General features: G+C 38.1%; 1 protein-coding gene across 2 annotated transcripts in view; it reads left to right on the top strand.

Annotated features, from left to right (window-relative positions):
* Positions 1-25,881, top strand: part of Btaf1 (B-TFIID TATA-box binding protein associated factor 1) — a 94,736-nt gene that overhangs the window by 53,154 nt on the left and 15,701 nt on the right. For both annotated transcript variants that reach the window (XM_057777644.1, XM_057777645.1), the window contains exons 19-33: positions 1,041-1,244; positions 6,417-6,843; positions 7,717-7,907; positions 10,390-10,543; positions 10,909-11,018; positions 12,214-12,415; positions 14,891-15,039; positions 17,204-17,356; positions 17,548-17,669; positions 17,756-17,923; positions 19,403-19,480; positions 20,052-20,181; positions 23,595-23,736; positions 23,816-23,946; positions 25,612-25,737. In XM_057777644.1, coding sequence (XP_057633627.1) covers positions 1,041-1,244; positions 6,417-6,843; positions 7,717-7,907; positions 10,390-10,543; positions 10,909-11,018; positions 12,214-12,415; positions 14,891-15,039; positions 17,204-17,356; positions 17,548-17,669; positions 17,756-17,923; positions 19,403-19,480; positions 20,052-20,181; positions 23,595-23,736; positions 23,816-23,946; positions 25,612-25,737 — 2,487 coding nt within the window. The remainder of the gene's footprint in view (positions 1-1,040; positions 1,245-6,416; positions 6,844-7,716; positions 7,908-10,389; positions 10,544-10,908; positions 11,019-12,213; positions 12,416-14,890; positions 15,040-17,203; positions 17,357-17,547; positions 17,670-17,755; positions 17,924-19,402; positions 19,481-20,051; positions 20,182-23,594; positions 23,737-23,815; positions 23,947-25,611; positions 25,738-25,881) is intronic.

Here is a 25,881-nt window from a genome sequence, read left to right as displayed (position 1 = left end):
GTATGGATAATAACAAAGGCAGAAGTTTTGGTCACAAGAAAAGAGATCTCTACATTTAAACTCAAATCTTCATTTCTAGATGAGCCAACTTCCCTTCTAGTCTCTTTAACTTTAAACTTCTATAAGATGTATGATTTTATGTAAGATTTATTTCTGGAAATTTAACTGTCTGCACTTGCTGTGAGAGTTGCTTGTTACTGCCTCTTAGCAGTTTGTCAAAGCTGTGTCGAAAAGTAATTGAACCATGCTTTATTGCAATTGAGACCCTACTTTGCCTCTGGAAAGAAGCAAAGCTTATCTGTTTTGTTGTCAGGACTCCATGTGCTGGAGAGGCAGTGATGCTGTGTTTTTGTGCCTCTCAGACTCAGCAGCAAGTGTTGACAGTTCGGTTTCTGGACCCTCACAGAGCTTCTCTGGATTTACTCTGTGAAGCCCAGGCTGATCACCCAGATCCCACAGAACCCCTCATGGCTCACCACTGAGGCCATTCCCCCTCTTGTTGGGGCAGGCAACAACCAGAGAAAGTGGGAAGGGTTAGTTAAATTTGGGGGCAGGTAAGTAGCTTTTAAATTATATCCATTTTTACAGTACAGCATGTGAAGCTGTGGTTGAACCTTTAAAGATATCTAATATCAAATTTTGAATAATATTTTTAGTGCATGCCAGATTGTTTTCTGACTGGTGTTTATAGTAATATACTTCTAAATGTCTGCTCTATTTGTTTGTTTGTTTGTTTGTTTATTTGCTCATTTATTTATATGCATATTTTGAATACATTCAGAGTACACTAAGAATAATCAGGTTGAAAATTAAATGCAGTTATAGTGGTTACATGTGCATGTCCTGTAGTCATATTAAATTTTCAGAGCAGTTTTGATGTAATATTTTTTCTTTGTGTAAATAACTGTTCTGAAAGGTAACAGACTATAGATTCAAAATCAGTGGCAATGAAGTCTTTGGTTGTCTAAATTCAAGATTTAAACGTCTCTACCATTATATTTCTATATTTTCCCTGAATCTTGTTATCTATTGTATTTTAGGAGTGTAAAGCTGTTACCCTAGCTGTGCAGCCACGTTTACTTGATATCCTTTCAGAACATTTGTATTATGATGAAATTGCTGTTCCATTCACAAGAATGCAGAATGAATGTAAACAGTTTATATCATCATTAGCTGATGCACATATTGAAGTTGGTAATAGAATAAACAACAATGTTTTAACAATAGATCAAGCTAATGACCTGGTGAGTAAAGAAGTACCTTTTTTTAAATTTTATTTATTGTTTTTTTCCAGACAGGGTTTCTCTGTCGCTTTGGAGCCTGTCCTGGAACTAGCTCTTGTAGACCAGGTGGCCTCGAACTCACAGAGATCCGCCTGCCTCTGCCTTCTGGGTGCTGGGGTTAAAGGCTGGCTGGAAGTGATTTTCTTAATTTTACGCCATGAAATAAAGATTGGAAATGTGCCGTGCTGTGTCACCACAGAAGTGTACCAATATGTTGGATCTGTTTGTGAAATGGTATCTTGTCATCCTGTTCTTTAGAAAGATTATTTCATTGTACTCAATTTCTTGAAATTATAGTACAGAAAACTATTCAATACACCTTACTGGAAAACTGGCCAGGTTTTGTCACTTATTGGTGTATCATAAGGTTTTGGTAGATGGGAAAACTGCATCTACAGCTTACTTAATACATCTTACCAGAAAACTTGTGAAGTTTTGTCATTTTTGAATACATCATAAAATTTTGGTATAAGGGGAAAACTACTTGTATGATTTCTCGCGTATTTTTCTTCTTGGTGTAAGATGAAAATATTTGAACATATAGAAGCAAAAGTGTTACATAAAACTGCTCATGTACTTAGCATTTAGAATAACAACACCCATACCTAGTGGTTAGATTTTGCAGTTAACATTTTACCAAGTTGGCCGGGCAATGGTGGCGCACGCCTTTAATCCCAGCACTCGGGAGGCAGAGGCAGGCGGATCTCTGTGAGTTCAAGACCAGCCTGGTCTACAGAGCTAGTTCCAGGACAGGCTCCAAAGCCACAGAGAAACCCTGTTTTGAAAAACAAACAAACAAAAAAAAACCCACATTTTACCAAGTTCATTATATTATACATGTACTTAAAAATATCTCCATTTTTCCAATCACCAGTTCATCTGATGATTTCCTAACATTTCTAAGTAAATACAGATATTTGTACATGTTAGGTGAAGACACAGATCTAAAGTGGACCAATATGGATTTTTCACAGATACATAAACCAGAGAAGCACAAATGCAATCAAGATAGAGAACAGCACTGTTTCCAAGCCTATCCTTTCTTCTCCTTGCTCCCAATAACAATTATTCTGACCCGTCTGTTACTAATTTATTTGTGCATTCTATAATTCTGTATAAATTATACCATATATTATGCAGTTTGGTATAAGGATTTTAGGCCATGAAATTTTTGAATTTATTGTGTCTTACATATTATTTTTGTTGCTGAGTTTACCACAGCTAGTGCCAGCCATTTGCCTCTTTATAAAACATGTCCTGGGGCTGGAGAGATGGCTCAGAGGTTAAGAGCATTGCCTGCTCTTCTAAAGGTTCTGAGTTCAATTCCCAGCAACCACATGGTGGCTCATAACGATCTGTAATGAGGTCTGGTGCCCTTTTCTGGCCAGCGGGCATACACACAGACAGAATATTGTATATACATAATAAAAAAATATGAAGAAAAAGAAAAAAAATAAAACATGTCCTGTTCCTAGTTTTTGGCTATTATGAATAAAGATGCTATAAATATTATTTCAATCATTATTATATAAATTTGTAATATATAGTTAGATTTTTCTTAGATATAGTAGAATTGCTATAAGAGATGTTTGGCTTTATTTATATATATATTTAAATTAATTTCATTTTATATGCATCGGTAGTTTTGCCTTCACGTATACCTATGTGAGTGTCATCCCCTGGAACTGGCGTTACAGTGGGTAGGAACCTTCATGAGGGCACTAGAAATTAAACCTGGTTCTTCTGCAAGAGCAACAATTCTCTTAACCACTGAGCCAACTCTCCAGTCTCCAATCTTTTATATTTAGGCATTTCTACTTTGATTTTTTTTTTTTGCTGCCATTTTTATATTAGTTGACCTGAGGTTTTTAATAGAAAAGTGATTCTTTTATCCATATTTGGAGAGTTGTCAGCATTTTCTTTTAGAAAGACTCATGTGTTTACCCTTTATCCCATTTTTTCTTTTTTATTATTACAGCCCAATCAAAGACTTTCTTATCTTATGCCTAGTTCCAGATTCTTTTCTAAGTCTTTAAGCATTTCCTTGTTCATATAGCCTATGTGATTGTGCTAGGTTTATATAGTCTTTTAGGGCCTCTCTGTCACACCCCTCCTCTACTTAAAAACATTATTTCTAGTCAGACGTATTCTGGGTATTCATCTAATCCCAGCTTTTGGGAGAGTAAAGCAGAAGAATCTCAAGTTCAAGGCCAGTGTGAGCCACATTCTGAGACTATCTCAAAACAAACAAATGAACACGCGGTTCCTCTACAGTTTTTTTCTTCCATTTCTTTGAGTTCCTCTTCTTCCTTGGGTTAGCTTGCTTCTTGAATCCTTTTCAGTTCTTTGGAAAATAGCCTGCTTTCTACTTCTTCACATTTTCTTTAAACAAAGACATACCAATAACGCACGAACTATTCTTTTAAAACTAGGCTCCAAACTACAGAGAAACCTTGTCTCAAAAAGCAAAACAAAAAAACTAGGCAGGATGTCATGTGTCTGTGGTCCCAGCTATTTGAGACTTGGTAAACTGAGATTGGGAGAACCCTTAAGCCTTGGAGTTTGAGGTCATCTAGGACAGTATGGTAAGACCCGTCTCCCAAAAAAGAACAATGCTGGGCACACAGTGTTAATCTCAGCACTTGGGAGGCAAAGGCAAGTGAATCTATGTGAGTTAAAGTCCAGCCTGGTCTACATAGCAAACTACATAGCCCTAGGGCTCCATAACCAAACCCAGTATCAAAACAGAAAGCAAAAGCTTAAACGGCCAATGCCTGTGGCGACGTAAATGAATGCAGACAGATTATAAAAATATATACAGCTTTAATAAGGAAATAGACTTACAGGACCACAGGTTCCCGCGGAGAACAGGAAAAGCAGAGAAAAAGGGGCTGCTGGGCTGCTGGGCAGATTTATCAGTAAACATTAGCCCAAGGCGAACACGCCCCCAAATTATCCCTACAAATGCCGAGTCTTCACTGATGTCTTCCACTATAAAGAATCAAGCAATTCTGTGGCCACAGGACTTGTCTTCCCTTAGATTTACATTGATTCAGTTCCTTACTTGTGTCTCTTCCACATTTGCTTCCACTTTGAGAGGGAATGAAGGGGTTTAAGACATCAGTTAAGTCTTAGGGATTAAGACATTCAGTTTTACTCATCTGTTAGATTAGTTAAATGACAGCAATAATTTGGGGTTGTTTGAAAATTTATCCTCAGTTGTCAATAGTCAATGAAGATTGGCAGAATAGTACTTTAGACAGTGTTTCAAATTTTTAAGCCTAACAGTTTCTTATAAATCTTGAGCATAACAACACCAAATGGACAAGACAAAGTGGAAAGTATAAGTTAGACATAGTGATTTCTGTTCTTTTGTAATGAGCAAATTGGCATGATCATGTAGCTATAATTTAAAACTTTTTTTAACCTTTTATATTTTTAATTGATAAAGAATAAGATCTCATATAACTATTTAGTTTTTTATAATAAATATAGAATTAGGCATTTTGTCTATTGTGGAATCATTTATTTATGGATCTTAAAAGATAGGTTCTTGGGGGCTGGAGAGATGGCTCAGTGGTTAAGAGCACTGACTGCTCTTCCAGCGGACCCGGGTTCAATTCCCAGCACCCACATGGTTGCTCACAACTTGTCTGAAGATCCAGTTCCAGGGGATCTGAGACTTCACACCAATGCATATAAAATATAAACCATTAAAAAATATTTAAAGAAAAAAAATATAGGTTCTTGGCCGGGCAGTGGTAGTGCATGCCTTTAATCCCAGCAGAGACAGGCGGAGGCAGAGACAGACAGATCTCTGAGTTCGAGGCCAGCCTAGTCTATAAGAACAAGTTCCAGGACAGGCTCCAAAGCTAAAGAGAAACCCTATCATGAAAAACAAACAAGCAAACAAAAGATAGATTCTTTGTAGGAATGGTGGCAAATACCTACAGTCCCAGCATGCAGGAGAATGACGTTGTGCTACTTGGTGAAACTGTTCCTGTAACTAAAATAGAAGCAAAAACTCAATACCCATGAAAAGTTTTGCTTTTCAATGTTTACTTGTTTTGTGATCAGTAATTATCAGGCTGTTACCTATTTATGAAAGCTCTCAAATGTACTTACCCAGCAAAGATGACCTACCCACTTACTTACTTATTTACTCATTTGTTTATTTGTTTATGGGTGTGTTTTGTTTTGTTTGAAACAACATTTCTCTCCATAATCTTGGCTGTTCTGGAACTTGCTTTGTGCGACCATACTGGTCTTGTACTCCACCTGTTTTTGCCTCCTGGGTGCTGGGGTTAAAGGTGTGAGCTCCCACTGCCTGGACTATTTTTGTTATATAAGCCTTTACACAATCTTGATGTGCATAAAATTTCAGAGCAACATTACTTATAATATTCAGAAGATAGGAAGAACCCAAATATTAATCAACTGAATGGATAAATGAAATATAGGATAGAAAAGTTATATATGAAAGTTAAATATTGTTTGACAGAAAATATCATTACATGGTGCAACATAGATGGACCTGAAGAACATTACTTATATTGAGATTTCATACATATGGCATAGCCAAAATAAACCTATTTTTATAAGAGGGAAATAGGTTCCATAACACTGGGGAAATGAGGAGTAATTGCTAATAGGTAAGATGTTTTCACTGTGGTGAGCCATAGTTCTTAAAACCACTGAATTATTTACTTCACATGAGTTAACTTATGGTATAGGAATTATATCTTAATAAAGTTAAAATGATGAAGAACAGTCTTTTAATGTACTCTGTCACAATGGTATTGGGCCTTCTACAGTGGAACAGAACACTGCATCTGTTCGCTGTTGTTTCTGGAGTAGAGAAGTAGTTTGTAAATTTTGATATTCCTCAAACTAACAGTTTGTATTTGCCTGTAGCTTTCATATTTTACCAGTTAGGGGAAATTTGATATATTTAATAGTAATTTTATTTCTCTTAAGAGACTGTCCCTTTTCTTAAGCTTACTCAGTATTACAGCAAATCTTGATACTATGGGAGACAAGTGAAAGAGAAAACTGCCATTTAGGATTTTCAAGTCTACCTGGAGTTGTTGTAATTAATGATTTTTCGTTTTTTCTTCTTTTTTTTTTTATTAGGTAACTACTGTTTTTAATGAAGTCACATCAACTTTTGATCTAAATCCTCAAGTGTTACAGCAGTTAGATAGTAAACGCCATCAGGTCCAAATGACAGTTGCAGAGACGAACCAAGAGTGGCAAGTGTTGCAGTTGAGAGTGCATACTTTTGCTGCATGTGCAGTTGTGAGCTTGCAGCAACTTCCGGAGAAGTTAAATCCTATCATAAAACCACTAATGGAAACAATTAAAAAAGAAGAGAATACGCTAGTACAGAACTATGCTGCTCAGTGCATAGCTAAGCTTCTTCAGCAGTGTACAGCAAGGACACCATGTCCTAATTCAAAAATTATTAAAAACCTCTGTAGCTCTCTTTGTGTGGACCCATACCTCACTCCCTGTGTAACATGTCCAGTACCAACACAGAGTGGCCAGGAAAATTCTAAAGGTATATATCTAAACCTTTATTTGCAGAGAAGGAATTGACCATTTAAGTTTGCATTACCATTAAATTATAGTTATAATTTAAGCATAAATAGAGTTCCTTTTAGAGCCTACCCCCCATTTCCTATTCTCCATGAACAAAGAAGTTGTCTTATAAGTATGTGTATTTGCCAGTCAATCAGCCCTCTTAGATGCAAATTAGCTGTACATATAAGAAGTGATGTAAGTCAGCTGAAGCCTGTGTTCACCCTTCCTTAATCTTTAAAGTCATTGTGTGGCTTCTTATAACTAGGCTAGAAAACTAGTTAAATCAAATGTTAATAATTTGGTTCCTTAATTTAGTGCCATGATATGATGTAAGTGAAGTCTGTTTAATAATGCCAAGTAAACAAGTTTTCTATTCTCATGTAGAAAATTTATATGGAAAACAGCTCTTTCATTAAGATGGTTTTAGAAATAAGACTAACACTGGTGTAGTCATATGACTGAGTCTTATGATTTTTTAATCAGTAAGATTTTAGAAAACCTAAATTATACACAATGTAATAGACTTACAACTTTAAAAAACAAATGAGAAGGAAGAAAGTTCTGTACTTGTCCTAGAACTCACTCTGTAGACCAGGGTGACCTCAAACTCACAGAGATTGGCCTGCCTCTTGTATCCTGATTGCTGGGATTAAAGACATGCACCACCACCACCCAGCTTCAATATAAATCTTAATTCAAGTAGACAACTTTGTTACCATTTCATTGTCTAATAACAACATCCTCTATAAAAATTGAGGTCTTGCTCAGTTTAAAATTACATTATGTCTCTTTAGGAGCAGGAAGCATTTTCTCATCTATATTTTGATTAAATGGCTATTTTCTTTATTAGGCTCCAACTCAGAAAAAGATGGGATGCACCATACTGTCACCAAACACAGAGGTATCATTACACTCTATCGGCACCAGAAAGCAGCTTTTGCTATCACAAGCAGGCGAGGTCCTATCCCCAAAGCAATCAAAGCTCAGATCGCAGAGCTGCCTGCGGGGAGTAGTGGGAATGTCCTGGTTGAACTTGATGAGGTAAATGGTTTTTTATCTCCCTTTCTGAATGCTTATACTCTTTAAATATTTAGTTTCTAGATGAAGAATCAAGTTGTCTTATTAGCTGTCAGAATTGTATTTTTGTGCTTACAAGTGAATTAATAGCTTTTTGAAGCACGATTAAAATCTCAGAGTTAGAAACTGGGGTTCAACTTGAAGATCTGAAAAGCAAAGCAATTAGCCACTGGCTCTCACCGAGACCTCAGTCCAAAATGGTGATCCTGCCTCCAGGAATCTCGGAATGAGACTGAGAGCTGTCTCTTCCCTTTTATAATCCTCTCGGGCTGGGATTAAAGGCATGCACCACCCGGTTTCTATGGCAATTAGTGTGGCAACTAGGATTAAAGGTGCGTGTTGTGGGTACTGGAATTAAAAGGTGTGTGTCATTGCTGGCTGGTCTGTAAGTCTGGCCAGTGTGGCTGTTTTACTTTCCTGATCTCCAGGAAAGCTTTGTTTATTAAAATACAAGTGAAATGCCACTACATCTTTTAAAAGTATTTTAGCAATATTACCAGAAAATTTAATTTAATTTTTAAATATCTTATTTCTCTTCTAATTTATACTAATTTAGCTTGCTTGGTAACTACCTTTTTTTATTGTAGGTACATAAGCTATTCATAAATGTAAGCCAACTCACACTCAGAGCATTGGCTGCAAAGATCATATTAAATGGCAGTGGCGACTAATCTTTCTTATCCTATCAGTGCCAAGAATTCCTAGTGATATTCTGAGAAAATTTTATATTAACACCTACCGTTAGTCAACCAGGCTTTATATTAGATGTGTTTTCCCAGGGTAAGGAACAAAATCTAATTTTCCTATAAACAGCTAGTCGCTTCACTATGAAATACTTTCATCTCTGATTATAATGGCATATCAGTATAATGACATCTGCTCTGAAGATGCTCCATCCTATTCTGTTATAAACTACTGAAAATTATCCTCTGTGTTTATGCATCTATCTCATGTATTTCAGGCTGACTGAAAACATAATGATATAGCCAGGGATGACACTGAACATCTCATCCTCCTGCGTGCACTTCCCAAGTGCAACCACACTTGGTCTATTTGTCTAGTCAGTACTGGAGATGAAACTCAGGGCCTTATGCATGCCGGGCAAGCACTATGCTAACTGAATAACATCCCTGGCCTATAACCAGTGTTTCAGAAAGGTCTTTAGGCTGGGTGTGGTGGTAAATACCTGCAGATAGTATTGCAGGGCAGGGAATGTAGGCAAATGCTTTGCACTCTCTAAGTCATAGCCGCAGCCCTTACAGTAGCATATTAGCAGCGGGGTGACTGTCCCTGTTCTTTTGATTGTAAGACTTGGATACCACAGTAAACTGTTAGTACTAAAAAGATTGTTTTCGTAAAATGGGGGCCGTGGATAAGTTTCGGATTAAAATCAGTATCCTACTGTTTTTTCTGAAACATTTTATAAATCTATTTCACTGATTATCTCTCTCCATCATTTTCAGCTCTTTCCTTGAGGTCCCTTTGTAAATCATCTGGACTTAGAGCTCTCAGAGATCCACCTGCCTCTGCCTTCTGAGTGCTGGGATTGAAGGTGTGCAGCACCACCACCTGGCTTCTTTTTGTCCTTTTTGGTGTGGTCCAGGCCAGCCTCAAGCTCTTAGTTTACCTCAGCCTCCTGAGTGTGCCACCGTGCTCTGCATTTCTTTTCCACTTTAATTTAAAACTCTGTATTCTTTGAGAGAAGCCAGTTTTATGACTCTAAATAAATAAAGTATAACCCTTGGGATTAGCAAAAACATGTCCATCTCCCTGGATGATTTTAAATAAGAAGCTGGGCAGTGGTGGCACACGCCTCGGGAGGCAGAGGCAGGTGGATCTCTGTGAGTTTGAGGCCATCCTGGTCTACAGAGTGAGTTCCAGAACAGGCACCAAAGCTACACAGAAAAACGGTCTCTCAGAAAATTAAAAAACAAAACAAAAAACAAAAAACGATGGTTTTGGGTGGGCACATACCTGTAATCCCAACACACTCAGGAGGCAGAGATGGGTGGATCTCTTGAGTTTGAGGTCATCCTGGTCTACAAGTGAGTTCCAGGACAGCAAGGGGCCACACAAACCCTGTGTGGGGTGGGGTAGGAGGAGGAAAACAGATGGTTTCATCTCTGAGACTGCTGTTTCTTTGGGGCAAGGAACACTAAAAAAACGGCACTGGTGACTGTCTCTAGAAGTCATGTGTCCTTTTATTTATTTTATTCCTATTTTAATCAATAACATTAAAAAAATCCAGTTATGAGTTTTAGGCCCGCGTGGAGCCAATTATTGGAAGATGCTTGTAATGCTCCTAAGTACCATCTAGTAACTGCTTCATTGACTAGCAGCAGTATTCTCGGTGTTTAGAGGGTGACTTTGAAATCCTTTTGATTAAAATTTTAATGCATAATGCTTTTTTTCTAAAATTCTTCTTTGAACTAACATTGGGCTGTAGGGTCAGAAGCCTTTCCTGGTACAGCGGAGAGGAGCTGAATTTGCGTTAACAACTATAGTGAAGCATTTTGATGCTGAAATGGCAGTGAAGTTGCCACATCTTTGGGATGCTATGGTTGGCCCGTTGAAGGCTATGATTGACCTAAATAATTTCGGTATGTGTTCATTTTAATCAGTTCTGGTTTTTCAGTATATTTTATATATCCTTTTGAAAGAAATGTGTTTATCTCTATTTATCTTAAACCAGTAGATAAGTTTAAAATGGAATTCTTGTGACTTTCATGTTATTCTGTATGCTTTCCCCTTTTATATATTTAACAATAGATTTGGAATTGGATTATTATCTTAAATCTGTTTGGTTGCTATAAGTGCAGTATTTGAGCACTTAAAGTCACTTCATTTTTCACACAAAAAGCTTTGTTGACACTTGTATAAATACTAGCTCAGAGGGACTAATATTTTTTGTGTTCTCTAGATTTTGAAAATTATTTTAAAAGTGATATAACTTTTATTTGAACAGATGGAAAGTCCCTCCTGGAAAGAGGTGATGGTCCTGCTCAAGAATTGGTAAATTCCCTGCAGGTTTTTGAAATAGCAGCAGCTTCGATGGATTCTGCGCTTCATTCCTTGGTAATTAATGTGTATGGTGCTTCTTCAGATAAAACAAATGGTCATGTTAGATAATTTAATACTTGAAAAATATAATTTCCTCCTTTGAAAAATACCAATTAGTCCTTTTGCATTAATGGAATTTAAAAAAAATACAGTGTAACTAGATTCTTCCTTATTGGTACAGGAGTGATAGAAAACCCAATTTGGAAACTCAAGCATTGTTTCTAAAGGAAACGTGAAAAGCAAACAGAAAGAAAATTGTGCGGGAGATGGCTCAGAGGTTAAGAGCACTGGCTGCTCTTCCAGAGGTCCTGAGTTCAATTCCCAGCAACCACATGGTGGCTCACAACCATCTGTAATGAGATCTGGCGCCCTCCTCTGGCGTGTGGGCGTACATCGAGGCAGCGTGTTGTATACATAATAAATAAATAAATCTTAAAAAAAAAAAAAGAAAAAGAAAAAGAAAAGAAAATTGTAGGTTGTTGAGACCAATAGTAGGTAGAGCTCCACGCAAGGAAGAGCTCAGGCAGAGGGATGCCTTTTCAGGATAAGCAGGTGATCATGTTCTAAGATATAGCTGGTCACAGGTGTGAGGCTTTGGCTTTGGCTTGATTTTTACTATATACTTCTACCAGAAGAGTTTGCAGAGGGAAGAGGAGAGTAGAAAATTAACTTGGTTTTAAAAAAAAAAAAAATCTTTCCATATATCTACATTGGGGAGGCTCTTTGCAATTTATTGTATTGTAACAGTTTTAGCTTTACTTTTCTATAACTGTAACATTAAAATAAGTTTTATAAAAGTGAATCTGGGCGATAGCAGTTAAGAATAAAAGTATGTCCTTTTGCTTATTACAAATTTCTGATAAGTCCTACAGGCCAGTTTATTGGGACATGTGGTAGAATAATTGCCTGTATACAGAAATTTGAGGCCAGCCTGAACAACAGCAAGTCCCCATCTTGAAGAAAACTCTCCCCATCTTCTTATATTAATAAAGAAAGAATTTCATCTTTATCCACCCTGTACTCAACTGAAATGTGAGGCTGGCCTCACTGTTGAACAGTTGCTTGGCTATCATAATGTTCTATGCAGTGGACATTTAATATGAGATGCTGTTGCGATCATAATGCTGGCACCTAGAACAAAATCAGGAACGCTGAACTCTGTAATTATTCCCTAATAAGTATTGTAATCACTGTTTTGTTTTTGTTTTAGCTGGTCCAGCATTTGCCTCATTTGTATATGTGCCTTCAGTACCCCAGCACTGCAGTGAGGCACATGGCAGCTCGTTGCATAGGTGTCATGAGCAAAATAGCTACCATGGAAACAATGAATATTTTTTTAGAGAAGGTACTTCCATGGCTGGGAGCAATTGATGACAATGTCAGACAAGAAGGTGCAATTGAAGCACTTGCCTGTATCCTTTATATTGCCGGACTTGAAAAATTTTATTCATATTGAAAATCTCATTTATTACAAAATGACAACTTTCTACATTTTATTTTGAAGTATTTTACATTTTATTGTGATTTATTATGATTATGTTTTATTATTAAAATTTCATATAAAATTAAAAAATTGTTTCAGATGGGTAGCTTTTTAATAAGCATAGCGACTTTATGTAATTTTAAACTAGTAACTGATCTATATTTGTCTTATGTTTCAATAGTAATAATTAAATACTAGGTCGGTTATATTTACCTTAAATGTATGTTTCCAAACTATGTTCATTTTTTTTTTAGGGGAATATGATTAAAATAGTAAGATAATTCAGCTGGTTTCTCTTGAGATCATGTAAACTTTTGCTTTATACTGAAATATACTAAATCTAGAGATGTACTGCAAACTCTTTTTAAGGACACAGCAGCCACTGTTTGATTCAGAATCTGTCAGCCCCGTGTGTCAAAGCAAGAAAGGTGGATAAGGCCAGATCAATAGAAACCTGGTTCAGAATTTTCATAGCCACAGGATTAGGTGCAGTCTATGCAGGCCATGATTCTTATGCTACTGGCGGAATCAGAATTAATCTTAGTGTTTCACTGAATTGTACTCCCTACTTTTAGTGTGATTCTGTTATTCTGAATGGATATCCTAGGGACATATTTAGTAAGTGCTTACTAAAATTTTCTTCATTTACCTTCAGACAAAACCATAATTATATACACACACACACACACACACACACACACACACATACATACATGCTGGAGAGATTGCTCAGTGACCGCCTGACTGACCCAGAAGTCAGTTTTTAAGAATGTAAAGTTTATTGATGATGTCAGTGATTAAGCCAGGAGTGGTTGTGCATGCCTAAAAATTGAGGAGGTTGGGATAGGATAGCTACCAGTTTGAGATCAACCAGGGATTTTGTGAATTCTTGAATGCAGTAGACATCATCCAGCAAGCAGAATTTTGGGTTACCAACAGTCTTGCCAAGATGCTTGTGCAATAATGGCATGATAATGGTTATGGGTGCGACCAAATACTTCCTTTTTTTTTTTTTTTTTTAAACATACCAATCCCAGTTCTCCTCTTCTCTCTCTGCTCCCCCTTCCTCCCATCTGCTCATCAGAGAGATTAAGGACCCCTCCCCCCCCGGAAGTGAGCCAGGACTGTTCCATCCCCTCATTGAGGCAGGGCCGAGGAAATTGTGTGTCGTATCTGCACCTCCCCACTCCCTCCTCCCGTCCCCTACCCCTGGACTGAGCATGGTATCTCTCCATAGAGAATGGGCTCTCCAAAGTCAGTTGATGCCTTAGAATTATATCCTGGTCCCACTGACAGTGGCACAAGCCACACCATTGTCACATGGTGATATGGGACTCCCCTCTGTATACTGTGAATACCATTGGTTAATAAAGAAACTGTTTTGGGCGTGTACAGAGCAGACTAGAGGTATGCAGGGGAAACTAAACTGAATGCTGGGAGAAAAGAGAGCTGAGTCGGGCACTGAACCTTGCCGGTAAGCCACAGCCACATGGCGATCTGCAGATTAATAGAAGTGGGTTAAGATGTAAGAGTTAGCCAACAGGTTGGGCGGGTGGCACACACCTTTAATCCCAGCACTCAGTAGGCAGAGGCAGGTGGATCTCTGAGTTCAAGGCCAGCCTGGTCTACAAGAGATAGCTCCAGGACAGGCTCCAAAGCTACAGAGAAACCCTGTCTCAAAAAACCAAAAAAAAAAAAAAAAAAAAAAAAAAAAAAAAAAAAGGGCCAGCAAGAAACTAGAGCTAATGGGCCAAGCAGTGATTTAATTAATAATACAGTTTCTGTGTGGTTATTTCAGGGCTGAGCAGCCTACAACAAACAAGAGGTCTTCTACTACAACCTGTATTCAGGAGCCTAGTTCTGTCCCATGTAGGTTCCCCCGTTGTCACTCAGGAGTCAGTTGTCAATCAGGTCAGCTGATTCTGTGGGTTTCCTATCATGGTCTTGACCCGTTTGTTCATATTATCGCTCGTCCCTCTCTATGCCTGGAGCTCAGCCCAGTGATTAGTTGTGGATCTCTGTATCTGCTTGCATCTGTTTCTGGAGCAATTTTATATTTTTACTTACAGTAGTTAAATAATGTTTTTAAAAGAGCACCAGCCTGTAAATATGGTTATAATTTGTAACAGAAGAAGTCATAATCTTGAGCCTGGCAGGATGGTATACATCTGTAATCCCAGCACTCAGGAGGTTGAGGCAAGAGAATTAAGAGTTCAAAGCCATTTTAGGCTTATAGGATACCCTGTTTCAGAAAGCCATAAGAAACAAAATGGTCAGGATATATTATGTACATGTGTGAAAATGAGTTTTTTTTTTTTTAATGCTGGAGTTACAATCTTGGTATACTAATATGTGAAGACATTACCTGGGAACTATCTTGAAATTTCCTTAACAGCTTACTCAGGTGTTATGGAACAATTGGATGTTGGCATTGTTCCGTATATTGTCCTTTTAGTTGTTCCTGTACTGGGAAGAATGAGTGATCAGACAGACAGTGTGAGATTCATGGCTACTCAATGCTTTGCAACATTAATTAGACTGATGCCACTTGAGGTAAGTTGAAGAGATTTTGGCTCACAAATATAGTGTGTTCTATAACATAATAACAACAACAACTATTTTTAAACATTTATTTTGGCTGGGGGTGCATATGCCTGTGAAGATCAGAGGATTGAATTCAGGTCTATCTTTTTATAATAATACCTCACTCAGTTTAAAGGACCATAATGTATCCCTTCCCCCAAACAAACATGTAAACATAAAACAACCCTGCTGTGTTAATGTGTATCTTGTATCTCCATGAGTAAAATTTGTTTAAAAGAATAACAATTATGTGATGATCCAGAGTTAATTATAAATATTTTATAATAAAAGTGTTTATGGTACTAGAAATTGAATGTAGAGTCTTGTACATGGTAGGCAAGTGTTCCAACAGTTAGCTACACCGCCAGCTCATAAATATTTATATCAAGAGTATGATGAGCTGAGGAGATTACTCAGTGGGTAAAAGTGCTTCCTGTACAAGTCTGAGGACCTGAGATGATGTGACCACACATGCCTGTCACTCCTGTCGCTGCTGGCTCCCAGCCCCAGCCTGGCTCTAGGTTCAGTAAGAGAGAGACTGTTTGAAGGGATGGTACTGGGGAGTGATAGAGCCGGACATCTGTTTTCTTCCTTTGGCCTTCATGCATGTGCATTGCATGTGTGCACACAATCTGTCAAATCAATATTGAAACATAAGTTTGGATACAGTCAGCGTATGTCTGTGAACATCACAGTATGTGAAAGAATACTGATGTGTTTACATTTTTAAGGGGAAAAATAGGGCTAGTTTAGCACACAGTTAACAGTCTCAAGTGTTTCTCTTCCCCTTCCCACCCCCGCCCATATTTTTTATTTTGAAAAGGAAGAGTTTTGTATATAGTTGTATTTTGTTTATTGCTCAAGGATGAGACTTTTTTTTTTTTTTTTTTTCGAGACAGGGTTTCTCTGTGGTTTTGGAGCCTGTCCTGGAACTAGCTCTTGTAGACCAGGCTGGTCTCGAACTCACAGAGATCCGCCTGCCTCTGCCTCCCAAGTGCTGGGATTAAAGGCGTGCGCCACCACCGCCCGGCTCAAGGATGAGACTTAATAGCTCTTCCATTTTCACCAGCCTAGCAAAGGCCTTCCTCAGTGGAGCTTGCTGTGGCGTTTTAATTGACACTATACGATTCGGTGCTCCTGCTTAAACCCTTTCCCAGTCTCAAGCAGTTTTGCCGCTAAACTGTACAAATGTTAACGAAATGGAAAAAAGAGCACAATTCCTTCTTTGTTATGAAATGATAGGAAGGTTTGAGGTATTCGTTGGGACTTTTTTATATACTGTATTTTGAGATTCAATACCTGAGGATATCAGGACAGTATGAAACTGATAGTTTTTAAAAGCATGGAATGTAAATTAGATTATATATCATTGTTTCTTTATTAATACTTGTTGCAAATAAAGTCCTAATTGTGTTCTTTAAAATACCAAAGTATATTGTCTTTGTCTAATTCAAACACTTTTTTTTTTTTTAAAGTATTTATTTATTTGTTATGTATACAATATTCTGTCTGTGTGTATGTCTGCAGGCCAGAAGAGGGCACCAGACCTCATTACAGATGGTTGTGAGCCACCATGTGGTTGCCGGGAATTGAACTCAGTATCTTTGGAAGAGCAGGCAATGCTCTTAACCACTGAGCCATCTCTCCAGCCCCTAATTCAAACACTTTTAACATCTTTCAAAATCTTTAGATTTATTCACCCTCAAATCTTTATATTTTAATTGCTTTTTTCTGTGTGTATGTTTGTCTTGGTAAAACTGAAATTATTTTAATAACATTTTAGAATGAGAAATTAAGTAAACGGCATGGAGTATCTAGTAAGACCAAGGCCTTTGGAAAACATAGTAAGACCTTATTCGACTGTGTGTTCCCCTCACACCTACCCACAGAACAAGTATTAGTCAATATTTCTGTTTGAGACAGATCTTATGTAGCTCAGGCTGCCCTCAGACTGTGCATAGCTGAGCATGAACTTGAATTCTGCCTCAAACCTTTAGTGTTATGATTATACAATATAGTTTCACACAGTGCCATGGTTGAACTCAGGGCTTTTTCACGCTAGTAAAGCTTTCAAGAAATGAGCTACTTAGCACATCGCCAGCCTAATTTTAATACATTTTAAAAATCATTTCAGGCAGGCATTCCAGACCCTCCAAACATGTCAGAAGAATTAATCCAGTTGAAAGCAAAAGAGCGACACTTTTTAGAGCAATTATTAGATGGGAAGAAGTTAGAAAATTACAAGATTCCAGTTCCAATCAATGCTGAACTGAGAAAGTATCAGCAGGTAAGTTTACTCTTCGTCTTGTAAGTGTGAAACACTTTTTCTATCTGATTTATTAAAGTCTTAATGTTGAAGGTCCTATATTGATTTCTTTTTTGCTTATAGAAAGATATAGGTCCATGCAAATACGTTTTACAAGAAAAAATTCTTACGGTCTTTTTAAATTTATAATTTTTCTCTACCTAACCTTCTAGGATGGTGTGAACTGGTTAGCCTTTCTTAATAAATATAAGCTTCATGGAATTCTGTGTGATGACATGGGCTTAGGAAAAACATTACAGTCCATCTGTATTCTAGCGGGAGATCATTGTCAGAGGTAATTTAAAATATTATTTCAAAATAAAGGTTCTAAATTCTAATGAATGTTAACAAATTGCTTAATTAGTGTTTTCTTTTGTAAAGGGCCCAGGAATATGCAAGATCGAAATTGGCAGAATGTATGCCACTTCCTTCCTTGGTGGTTTGCCCACCCACGTTAACAGGTCACTGGGTAGATGAAGTAGGTAAATTTTGCTCCAGAGAGTATCTCAATCCGTTGCATTATACTGGCCCTCCTACCGAAAGGATAAGGTAAGAGCTGTACGAAAAAGTAGCATATTTGTCAGAAGTGAACTGGAGTTATCTCTGATTGTAACCATAGAAACCCAGCTTAATGAAGGCGGTACTTTACAAAGATATCAGTGAAGCCCACCGGAATGAAGGACTTGTGCCAATGTCCCACCCAGTGTGGTTCTAAATATTCCCGGGAGAACCTAGTGGCAATCATGTCCATTCTGCTCGTGCTCTTTTCTCCATTCTCCACATATTTCTCTGTTTCCTTTTCTCCTACTTAATATTTTTTTACTTTTGGTCCACAGTGGCTGTTGTAGATATACCATTGTTGTCTCAACAATTGTGTACTCACAATCACCCTCTAAAGCACTGGTTCTCAACCTGAGGGTTGCAACCCCTTGAGTCACATATCTGATACTTATATTATGATTCATAACAGTAGCAAAATTAGAGTTATGAAGTAGCAACAAAATAATTTTGTGGTTGGAGGTCACCACAGCATGGGGAGCTGTCTTAACTGTTGAGAACCACTGCTCTAAGGTGTACTTGTCTGAGATAATGAATTATAAAATAGAGGTTCTGGGTCCAAGATCCCTTAAGTTTTTTAAGTGGACAGAGTGAGGATTTGGACATAAGCATTGCAAATGTTTGTGCTAGAGCGATCTCTGTTGTGTCTCCTCGTGTTCATGAATTAGTAAATGATAGGAATTCAGTTGCTTTAATAAACAGGGAATATCAGTTTACTCCCTGGAATTTCAAGCCTGGATATTTAAATTACCTCTGACAATGATCTCCAGCTAGAAACAACTAGAGTACTCTGTCTTGTTCTTCCTTTCCAAACATAATTTTGTTGAATTGATATTTCCTTAACTTCTTTGTGCAGTTGGTGGGTAAATGGCCCTGGGCAGCCTCAAGCCCACATCCTCCTAGGTCAGTACTGAACATGATAGACTGGCTATGAATCATGTTCAGAGGATAAAATCTTGTAAATAGTTCAACCTGGTTCTGTTGCTTCATCTCTTTGTTCATTATGGGGACATACGATTGATAAGCTTGACTTAGCCTGAGTGGTAAAGCAATATGTCCCAAAAGAAGATACTGACAAAGTGTTGGTCATATTTTGAGTTAGGTACTCATGGTTTTTCTGAGTCAGGTGGCAGGTCTGTGCTATAAAGAATGTGGTCTATTAACTAGAGTAAACACAGATGCTCATTAGGCAGGTTGAAGCACTTTATAACAGTAGCTGTAGTTACACTATTAAAATTGTATTAAGATGGTGCTGGTGGTGCACACTTTTAGCCTTTAACCTTTAATTCCAGCACCCTGGAGGCAGAGGCAGGCAGGTATGTGACTTAGAGGCCAGCCTAGTCTACAGAGCAAGTTCCAGGACAGCCAAAGCTACACAGAAAGACCCTGTCTTAAACAAAACAAAACCAAACAAATGAAATAAAATTGTAGTAAGAAATTAATAATTCTGTTTTCTAATTTTTCTTAAAGGTTGCAGCATCAAGTAAAAAGGCATAATCTGATAGTAGCTTCATATGATGTTGTGAGAAATGACATAGACTTTTTTAGGTAAGAATTCAAATATGCTTTAGAAAAGTTTAGTGTTGATAGGTGAGAGGGAGGGAGGATAAGATAGGATCATGTGGGTGCTGAATATGAACGGCATACTTGGTGTACTTATACGAAAATGTCAGCCAAACCATCACTTTGTACAGTAAATGCATGCTAATTTAAATTTAAAAACTTAGTTGGGAGAAAGCACTAAAGAGATTCCCAGGTTGCTGGAATATACTGTTTTGCTTTGAATTGTGGCTATGTGTGTAAGTACACCTTATAAAATTCATGCATCTAGCCAACATCAGAATTGTATATATATTTTTTTATTTTATTTTTATTAATTAATTAATTTAATTAATAAAATAAATTTCTGCCTCTTCCCCGCCACAGAATTGTATATATTTTTGTATGTATCCTCTATTTCTGTGAAACATTTCTATTTCGAAAATAAGAAAAAATTCATAAATATTTTAAAAATAAAAATTTGATATTGAAATTGTGAGCCTAATATTCTGCTTCTAAATTGCTTCTATGATGCCTGATATACAAGAAAAGATAACAGCTTTTATTTATTTTTTCTTAGAAATATTAAATTTAACTACTGTATTCTTGATGAAGGCCATGTCATAAAAAACGGAAAAACCAAATTGTCAAAAGCAGTAAAACAGCTGACTGCTAACTATAGGATTATTCTTTCCGGAACACCAATCCAGGTAACTATTTAAAAGAAAAACAAACTGGGCAGTGGTGGCGCACGCCTTTAATTCCAGCACTCAGGAGGCAGAGGCAAGTGGATCTCTGTGAGTTTGAGGCCAGCTTGGTCTATAAGAGCTAGTTCCAGGACAGGCTCCAAAGGTACAGAAAAACCCTGTCTCAAAAAACAACAACAACAAAACCAAATTTTCCAGGTGCCCTGGCATTTAGCAGTAAATCAAGAAGTCTTTTAGTTTATAAAGATAATAAAAAGTTTCCAGGAGTTAAATTGTGTTTATACTCGGGAGGCAGAGGCAGGTGGATCTCTGTGAGTTCGAGACCAGCCTGGTCTACAAGAGCTAGTTCCAGGACAGGCTCCAAAGCCACAGAGAAACCCTGTCTCGAAAAACCAAAAAAAAAAATAAAAATAAATAAATAAAGGTTCTTTTGGCATATGGTAGTAGCTAAACTGGGCAAGTATGGTTTAGTTTGAGTTGGTTTTGGTTTTGGTTTTGTCTTGTTTTTAAGGCAGGATCTCACTATGTAATCCTTGACTGGTCTGCAGCCCACAAGAAAGACCAAGCTGGTCTCAAATTCATTATAATCCTCCTGCCTCTGCTTCCTAAATATTGGGATTACAAGTGTGCATGACCACACTTGGCCTTTCATAATGAATCTTTTAAATGTTGTGTGTGAATGTTTGGCTGTGTACTTGATGCTAAGGAGCCCACAGAGACCAGAAGAGGATGTCACATTCTGTGATATTGTTGTACATGGAGGTGTTGGGAACTGAGTCCGGTCCTCTTTAAGAGCAACAAGTTTGCTTTACCACTGAGTTACCTCACAATGTGTCTTATTTCCCCCTGCCATTATAGACCTGTGACTAGCCCAGAACTCACTCTTTATAGATCAAGGTGGGCTTGAAATCAAAGATCTACTTACCTCTTAAACTGGCCAAGTTTTTATTAAAGATTATGCTTAAACTCTAATTTTAGGCTATGTAAATAACATTTTATGTATGTAACAGATTTGATTCTAATTCAGTAGTATTACTCAGCAATCTGGTTTAGCACTAAAAATCTAGAACCAACTGAGAAATGAATCACTCCACAGTAGAGGTTCATATCTTACGTGGATGACCATCTCTAGTAGGAAGATCACCTTGCACCTTACTCATTCTCCGGTTGGTAGAAGGATATTCTCTAGCTCTAAAAACTGATGTTGTGGTCTCTTGTCTCTTTGCATTGGGGTTTCTCTACATAGCCTTGGCTGTCCTGGAATTACCTATGCAGACCAGGCTGACTTCAAACTCAGAGATCTCTCTGCTTCTGCCTCAGGAGTGCTGGGATCAAAGGGTTGTGCCACCACACTTGGCTTTACAATTCTTTTTTTTTTTTTTTTTTTTTTTTTTTTTGGTTTTTCGAGACAGGGTTTCTCTGTGGTTTTAGAGCCTGTCCTGGAACTAGCTCTTGTAGACCAGGCTGGTCTCGAACTCACAGAGATCCTCCTGCCTCTGCCTCCCAAGTGCTGGGATTAAAGGCGTGCGCCACCACCGCCCGGCTTGGCTTTACAATTCTTTTTTTTTTTTTTTTTTGGTTTTTCGAGACAGGGTTTCTCTGTGGTTTTGGAGCCTGTCCTGGAACTAGCTCTTGTAGACCAGGCTGGTCTCGAACTCACAGAGATCCGCCTGCCTCTGCCTCCCAAGTGCTGGGATTAAAGGCGTGCGCCACCACCGCCCGGCTGGCTTTACAATTCTTACTTTGAATTTATTTTTTGCAGTCACTGCTTACCTAAGGTCGTGGTTTTCAACCTGTAGGTCTAGGTCTCGACCCCTTTGAGGGTTGCATAAGAGACATCCTACATATCAGATATTTATATTATAATTTATAACAAACAAAATTATAGTTATGAAGTAGCAATGAAATAATTTTATCATTGGGGGTCACCACAACATGAACTGTATTAAAGGGCTGCAGCATTTGGAAGGTTGAGAGCCACTGTGCAGAGGGTTAAAATGTGGCTAGTTTGTAAGCACTGCATATTTTCATCATCAGAGACAAGCTGTTCATTTACAGTTTTTCCTAAGCTTACTAGGGATTTTGGCTTTTGGTGGCATTATTTTGTTGTCTTGGGGATCAAACCTGGGGCCTCAAAGATTTCAGGCAAGTGTAACCTCTGGATTAAATCCGTAGCCTAAAGTTGGTTTTGTATGTGTTGTAAGCACATAAAAGGAGGGCGAGGCAGCTGCTCTACTAGCACAGCTTCTGGCAGCAGCGGGACAGGGAGGCCTTGAGTGAGGTTCAGCTGCTGGGGGACAGATGGACGATACTAAAGGACTGTGAGCTTTCAGAACTTCTAGAGAAAGCAAAGTTCTGATTGTCAAGGTACTGTAAATTGGGTTCATACATTTGGGGTGTCAGAGAATCAAAAGCAGCCCTGTCTTCCAAATTCCTAAGGATGATGCCAATGAACCATATAATCTAGCACTTAGAAGTCAGCCAAAGAGCCAAACCTAGGAGAGGTAGCAGGCTTGCAGTTTTCAGAAAGAAGCAACTTTGAATCTTAACTTGATAATAAAAGAAGAAATTGAAAACCCCAGTTGGATTAGAAAGAACTGGCTTCTTGTGGCCGGAATGACTTTCAGATAGGTGTCCATCATGAAACATACTTTATACAGAGAGCTACAAAGGAGCCTGTGAGGTCACAGTCCAGAAACAAAAGAATATTGAAGAATGAAGCAAAAATAAATACCTGGGATTATTAATGTCATTAAATTAACATATGCTGGTTATGTCTGGAACCACTTGATTTTGTAGCAGGTAATGCTGAATGTGAAGATTTTCATTCCTGAATAGTTTTGTTAAAACACACAGCAGTGCAATAGAGAGAACATGTGAATGAAATAAAGCTGTATTTACAAGTTATAAAAAAGGGAAGAGGGGGAATACTTTTAGGTTTTATTATTATTAACTGGTTTTTCAAGATAGGGTTTCTCTGTGTAGCCTGGCTGTCATGGAACTCATTCTAAAAGCCAGGCTAACCTTGAACTCACAGAGATCCATCTGTGATTGAAGTTGTACGCCACTGTGCCCACTGACTTTTAGGGGTTTTGTTTTTTGTTTTCAGGATGCTACTTGTACTTGACTGAGACATCAGAAGGTTTGGGGTTTTGTCCAGTTGAAGGGCTAACACTTTTCCCCTTTTTCCCACTCTAATAGTTTAGGCTTTGAAGCTGTCAGATAGGTTTCTGCTCTTCGGAGCTTTATGGATCAGAAGGTTGTCCATATTAGAGAGCAGCTGTCCATGCTGAACCAGAGCCTGGGCTGGATGAGGCTTCTGGAGAGGAAAAAAGTGGGGAGGCACATTAGGATCCAGAAGTAATGGGATATGGTATTTTCAAAACTGAAGAAAAGATAATTGTTATTTCTTTCAGAACAATGTTTTGGAGTTGTGGTCACTGTTTGATTTCCTTATGCCTGGATTTTTGGGTACTGAACGCCAGTTTGCTGCTCGATATGGTAAACCTATATTGGCGAGTAGGGATGCACGAAGCTCCAGTCGAGAACAAGAAGCAGGTAAGAAGGAGTTACAGTAAGTCCTCATGGTTGTATGATTTACTCTGAACACTTAAAACTGTGTTCTCACCGTTGACAGGTGTTCTTGCAATGGATGCACTGCACCGCCAAGTCCTGCCATTCCTTTTGAGAAGAATGAAAGAAGATGTCTTGCAGGATCTTCCACCCAAAATTATTCAAGACTATTACTGTACTCTTAGCCCTCTCCAGGTTAGGAATCTGCTCATTGTTGTGGTTGATAGAATGTTATTTGTAGAACAGCCTTAAGTTTTATCAGATGCCTTATAGAAAATTAAACTCTTCTTGTTTTATTTAATGACTTTTTAGCTACATTTTTTAAATCTTGCTGTTAATTGTAGAGTGTTGTTGGTTGTTTTATTACTCTTTACTCTTTGGCTCTTTTTGACTCTTACGGGGGCCCAGCACCCAAAAATTCACACATGCAGAGGCTTATTTTTACTAATGAATGCTTCTCTCTAGCCAGCTTTTCTATCTTAAATTATCCTGTCTACCTTTTGCCTGTGAGCTTTCCCTTTCCTTCTGTGTGTCTGTCAGTCTTACTCCATGGCTGGCTGGGTGGATGGCCCGTGTGTCTTCTCCTTGCTCCTTCCTCTTCTCCCGGATTTCTCCTATTTATTCTCTCTGCCTGCCACCCCCACCTGTCCTTTTTCCTGCCGTGCTGTTGGCCATTTATCTGTTTATTAGACCATCAGCTGTTTTAGACAGGCAAAGAATCACAGCTTCATAGAGTTAAACATATCTTTTCATTGTTAAACAGTTGTTGCAGAGCATAAACAAATATAACTCACTTTAATATTCTCCAACAGTAGAGTTTCCATGAACCACACCTCACTCTAGTGGAGGAGACTGGAGGATTTCCCTCCTAAGGAAAAGTATATTTTCTCTAAGGATAGTGATCTGAATTCTGAGGATTTAAATAGAGACCAGTGCTCTTCTCCCCTCCAAGTGTGAGGAAATAATCCCCTGGAATCTCTCCTCAAATCACCACGTAAACCCACCACCTCTTTCTCATTAAAATATTTCACTTAACTTCTACCTTCACTGCTCTTGTACTTTGGTGCTGTTGCTGAGTGAAGAAGGCTTCCTTGAACACGGGTATTATAGAGTATATGTCAGTTGATCCTATTAGAATTGGGACTACATGACTGATAAGCAGGTGCCATATGGAACATGGATGTGCTTACAAAAGGGTGATTTATATCCCTGACAGAATGGGATGGCATAGGGTTTTATTACACAGAGCGGCACATGATTTCATGATATAAATTGTTTATTTTTGTAGTTTATAATTAGTATTTTTAGACCACCGGTAACTGAAACTATGAGAAGCAAAAAGGGACAGAGAGTGCCATATAAGCCAGTCTTTATTATGACCAGAGCCTGTCTATGAATGGTGCTGTGTCATCCTTATAGCAGTAGTATAAATATAAGCCTCGTTTTTGCAAATACAGAGAAACTCAGAAAAAGGAAGTAACTTGCTTAGCCTCACTATTAGAGTTAAGTGTGGTTAAGACAAGGCTGACCTCGAACTCACAGATCCGCCTGCCTCTGCCTCCTGAGTGCTGGGATTAAAGGCGTGCACCACCACCACCGCCCGGCCTGATTTCCTTTTATTGCTAATATATTTTCCTAAATGTTGGAAAAATTTAGAGAATGTGTGTATTTAATACTTTGCAGCTAAACTTAACACATTAATCTTTTACAGAAATGTTCTGTAAATTTAAAGAAACCTAAACAGAGGGAGTGCATGATCTCTAATACTAATAATGAGATATAGGTGTCATAATTTGCCTTCATTTATATATCTGAATACTTTTTAAAATGTATACTGTTTCCCTGGGCATAATTTCACAGGTTCAACTTTATGAAGATTTTGCTAAGTCTCGTGCCAAGTGTGATGTGGATGAAACTGTGTCCTCAGCTGCACTTTCAGAAGAAACTGAGAAACCAAAGCTTAAAGCTACAGGTCATGTATTCCAGGTAGAGGTTATAAACTACTTTTAAAACTTGAAGAATGGGAACTGAAGCGATGGCTCGAGGTTAAGAGCACTGGCTCTTAACTGAGTTTAATCTCCAGCAACCACAAGGTGGCTCATAACTATTTGTAATGAGATCTGGTGCCCT

The sequence above is a fragment of the Chionomys nivalis genome, chromosome 8, assembly GCF_950005125.1.
Source record: "Chionomys nivalis chromosome 8, mChiNiv1.1, whole genome shotgun sequence".
In the NCBI taxonomy this organism is placed as follows: Eukaryota; Metazoa; Chordata; class Mammalia; order Rodentia; family Cricetidae; genus Chionomys; species Chionomys nivalis.
This window is presented reverse-complemented; position numbering and strand designations above follow the sequence as displayed.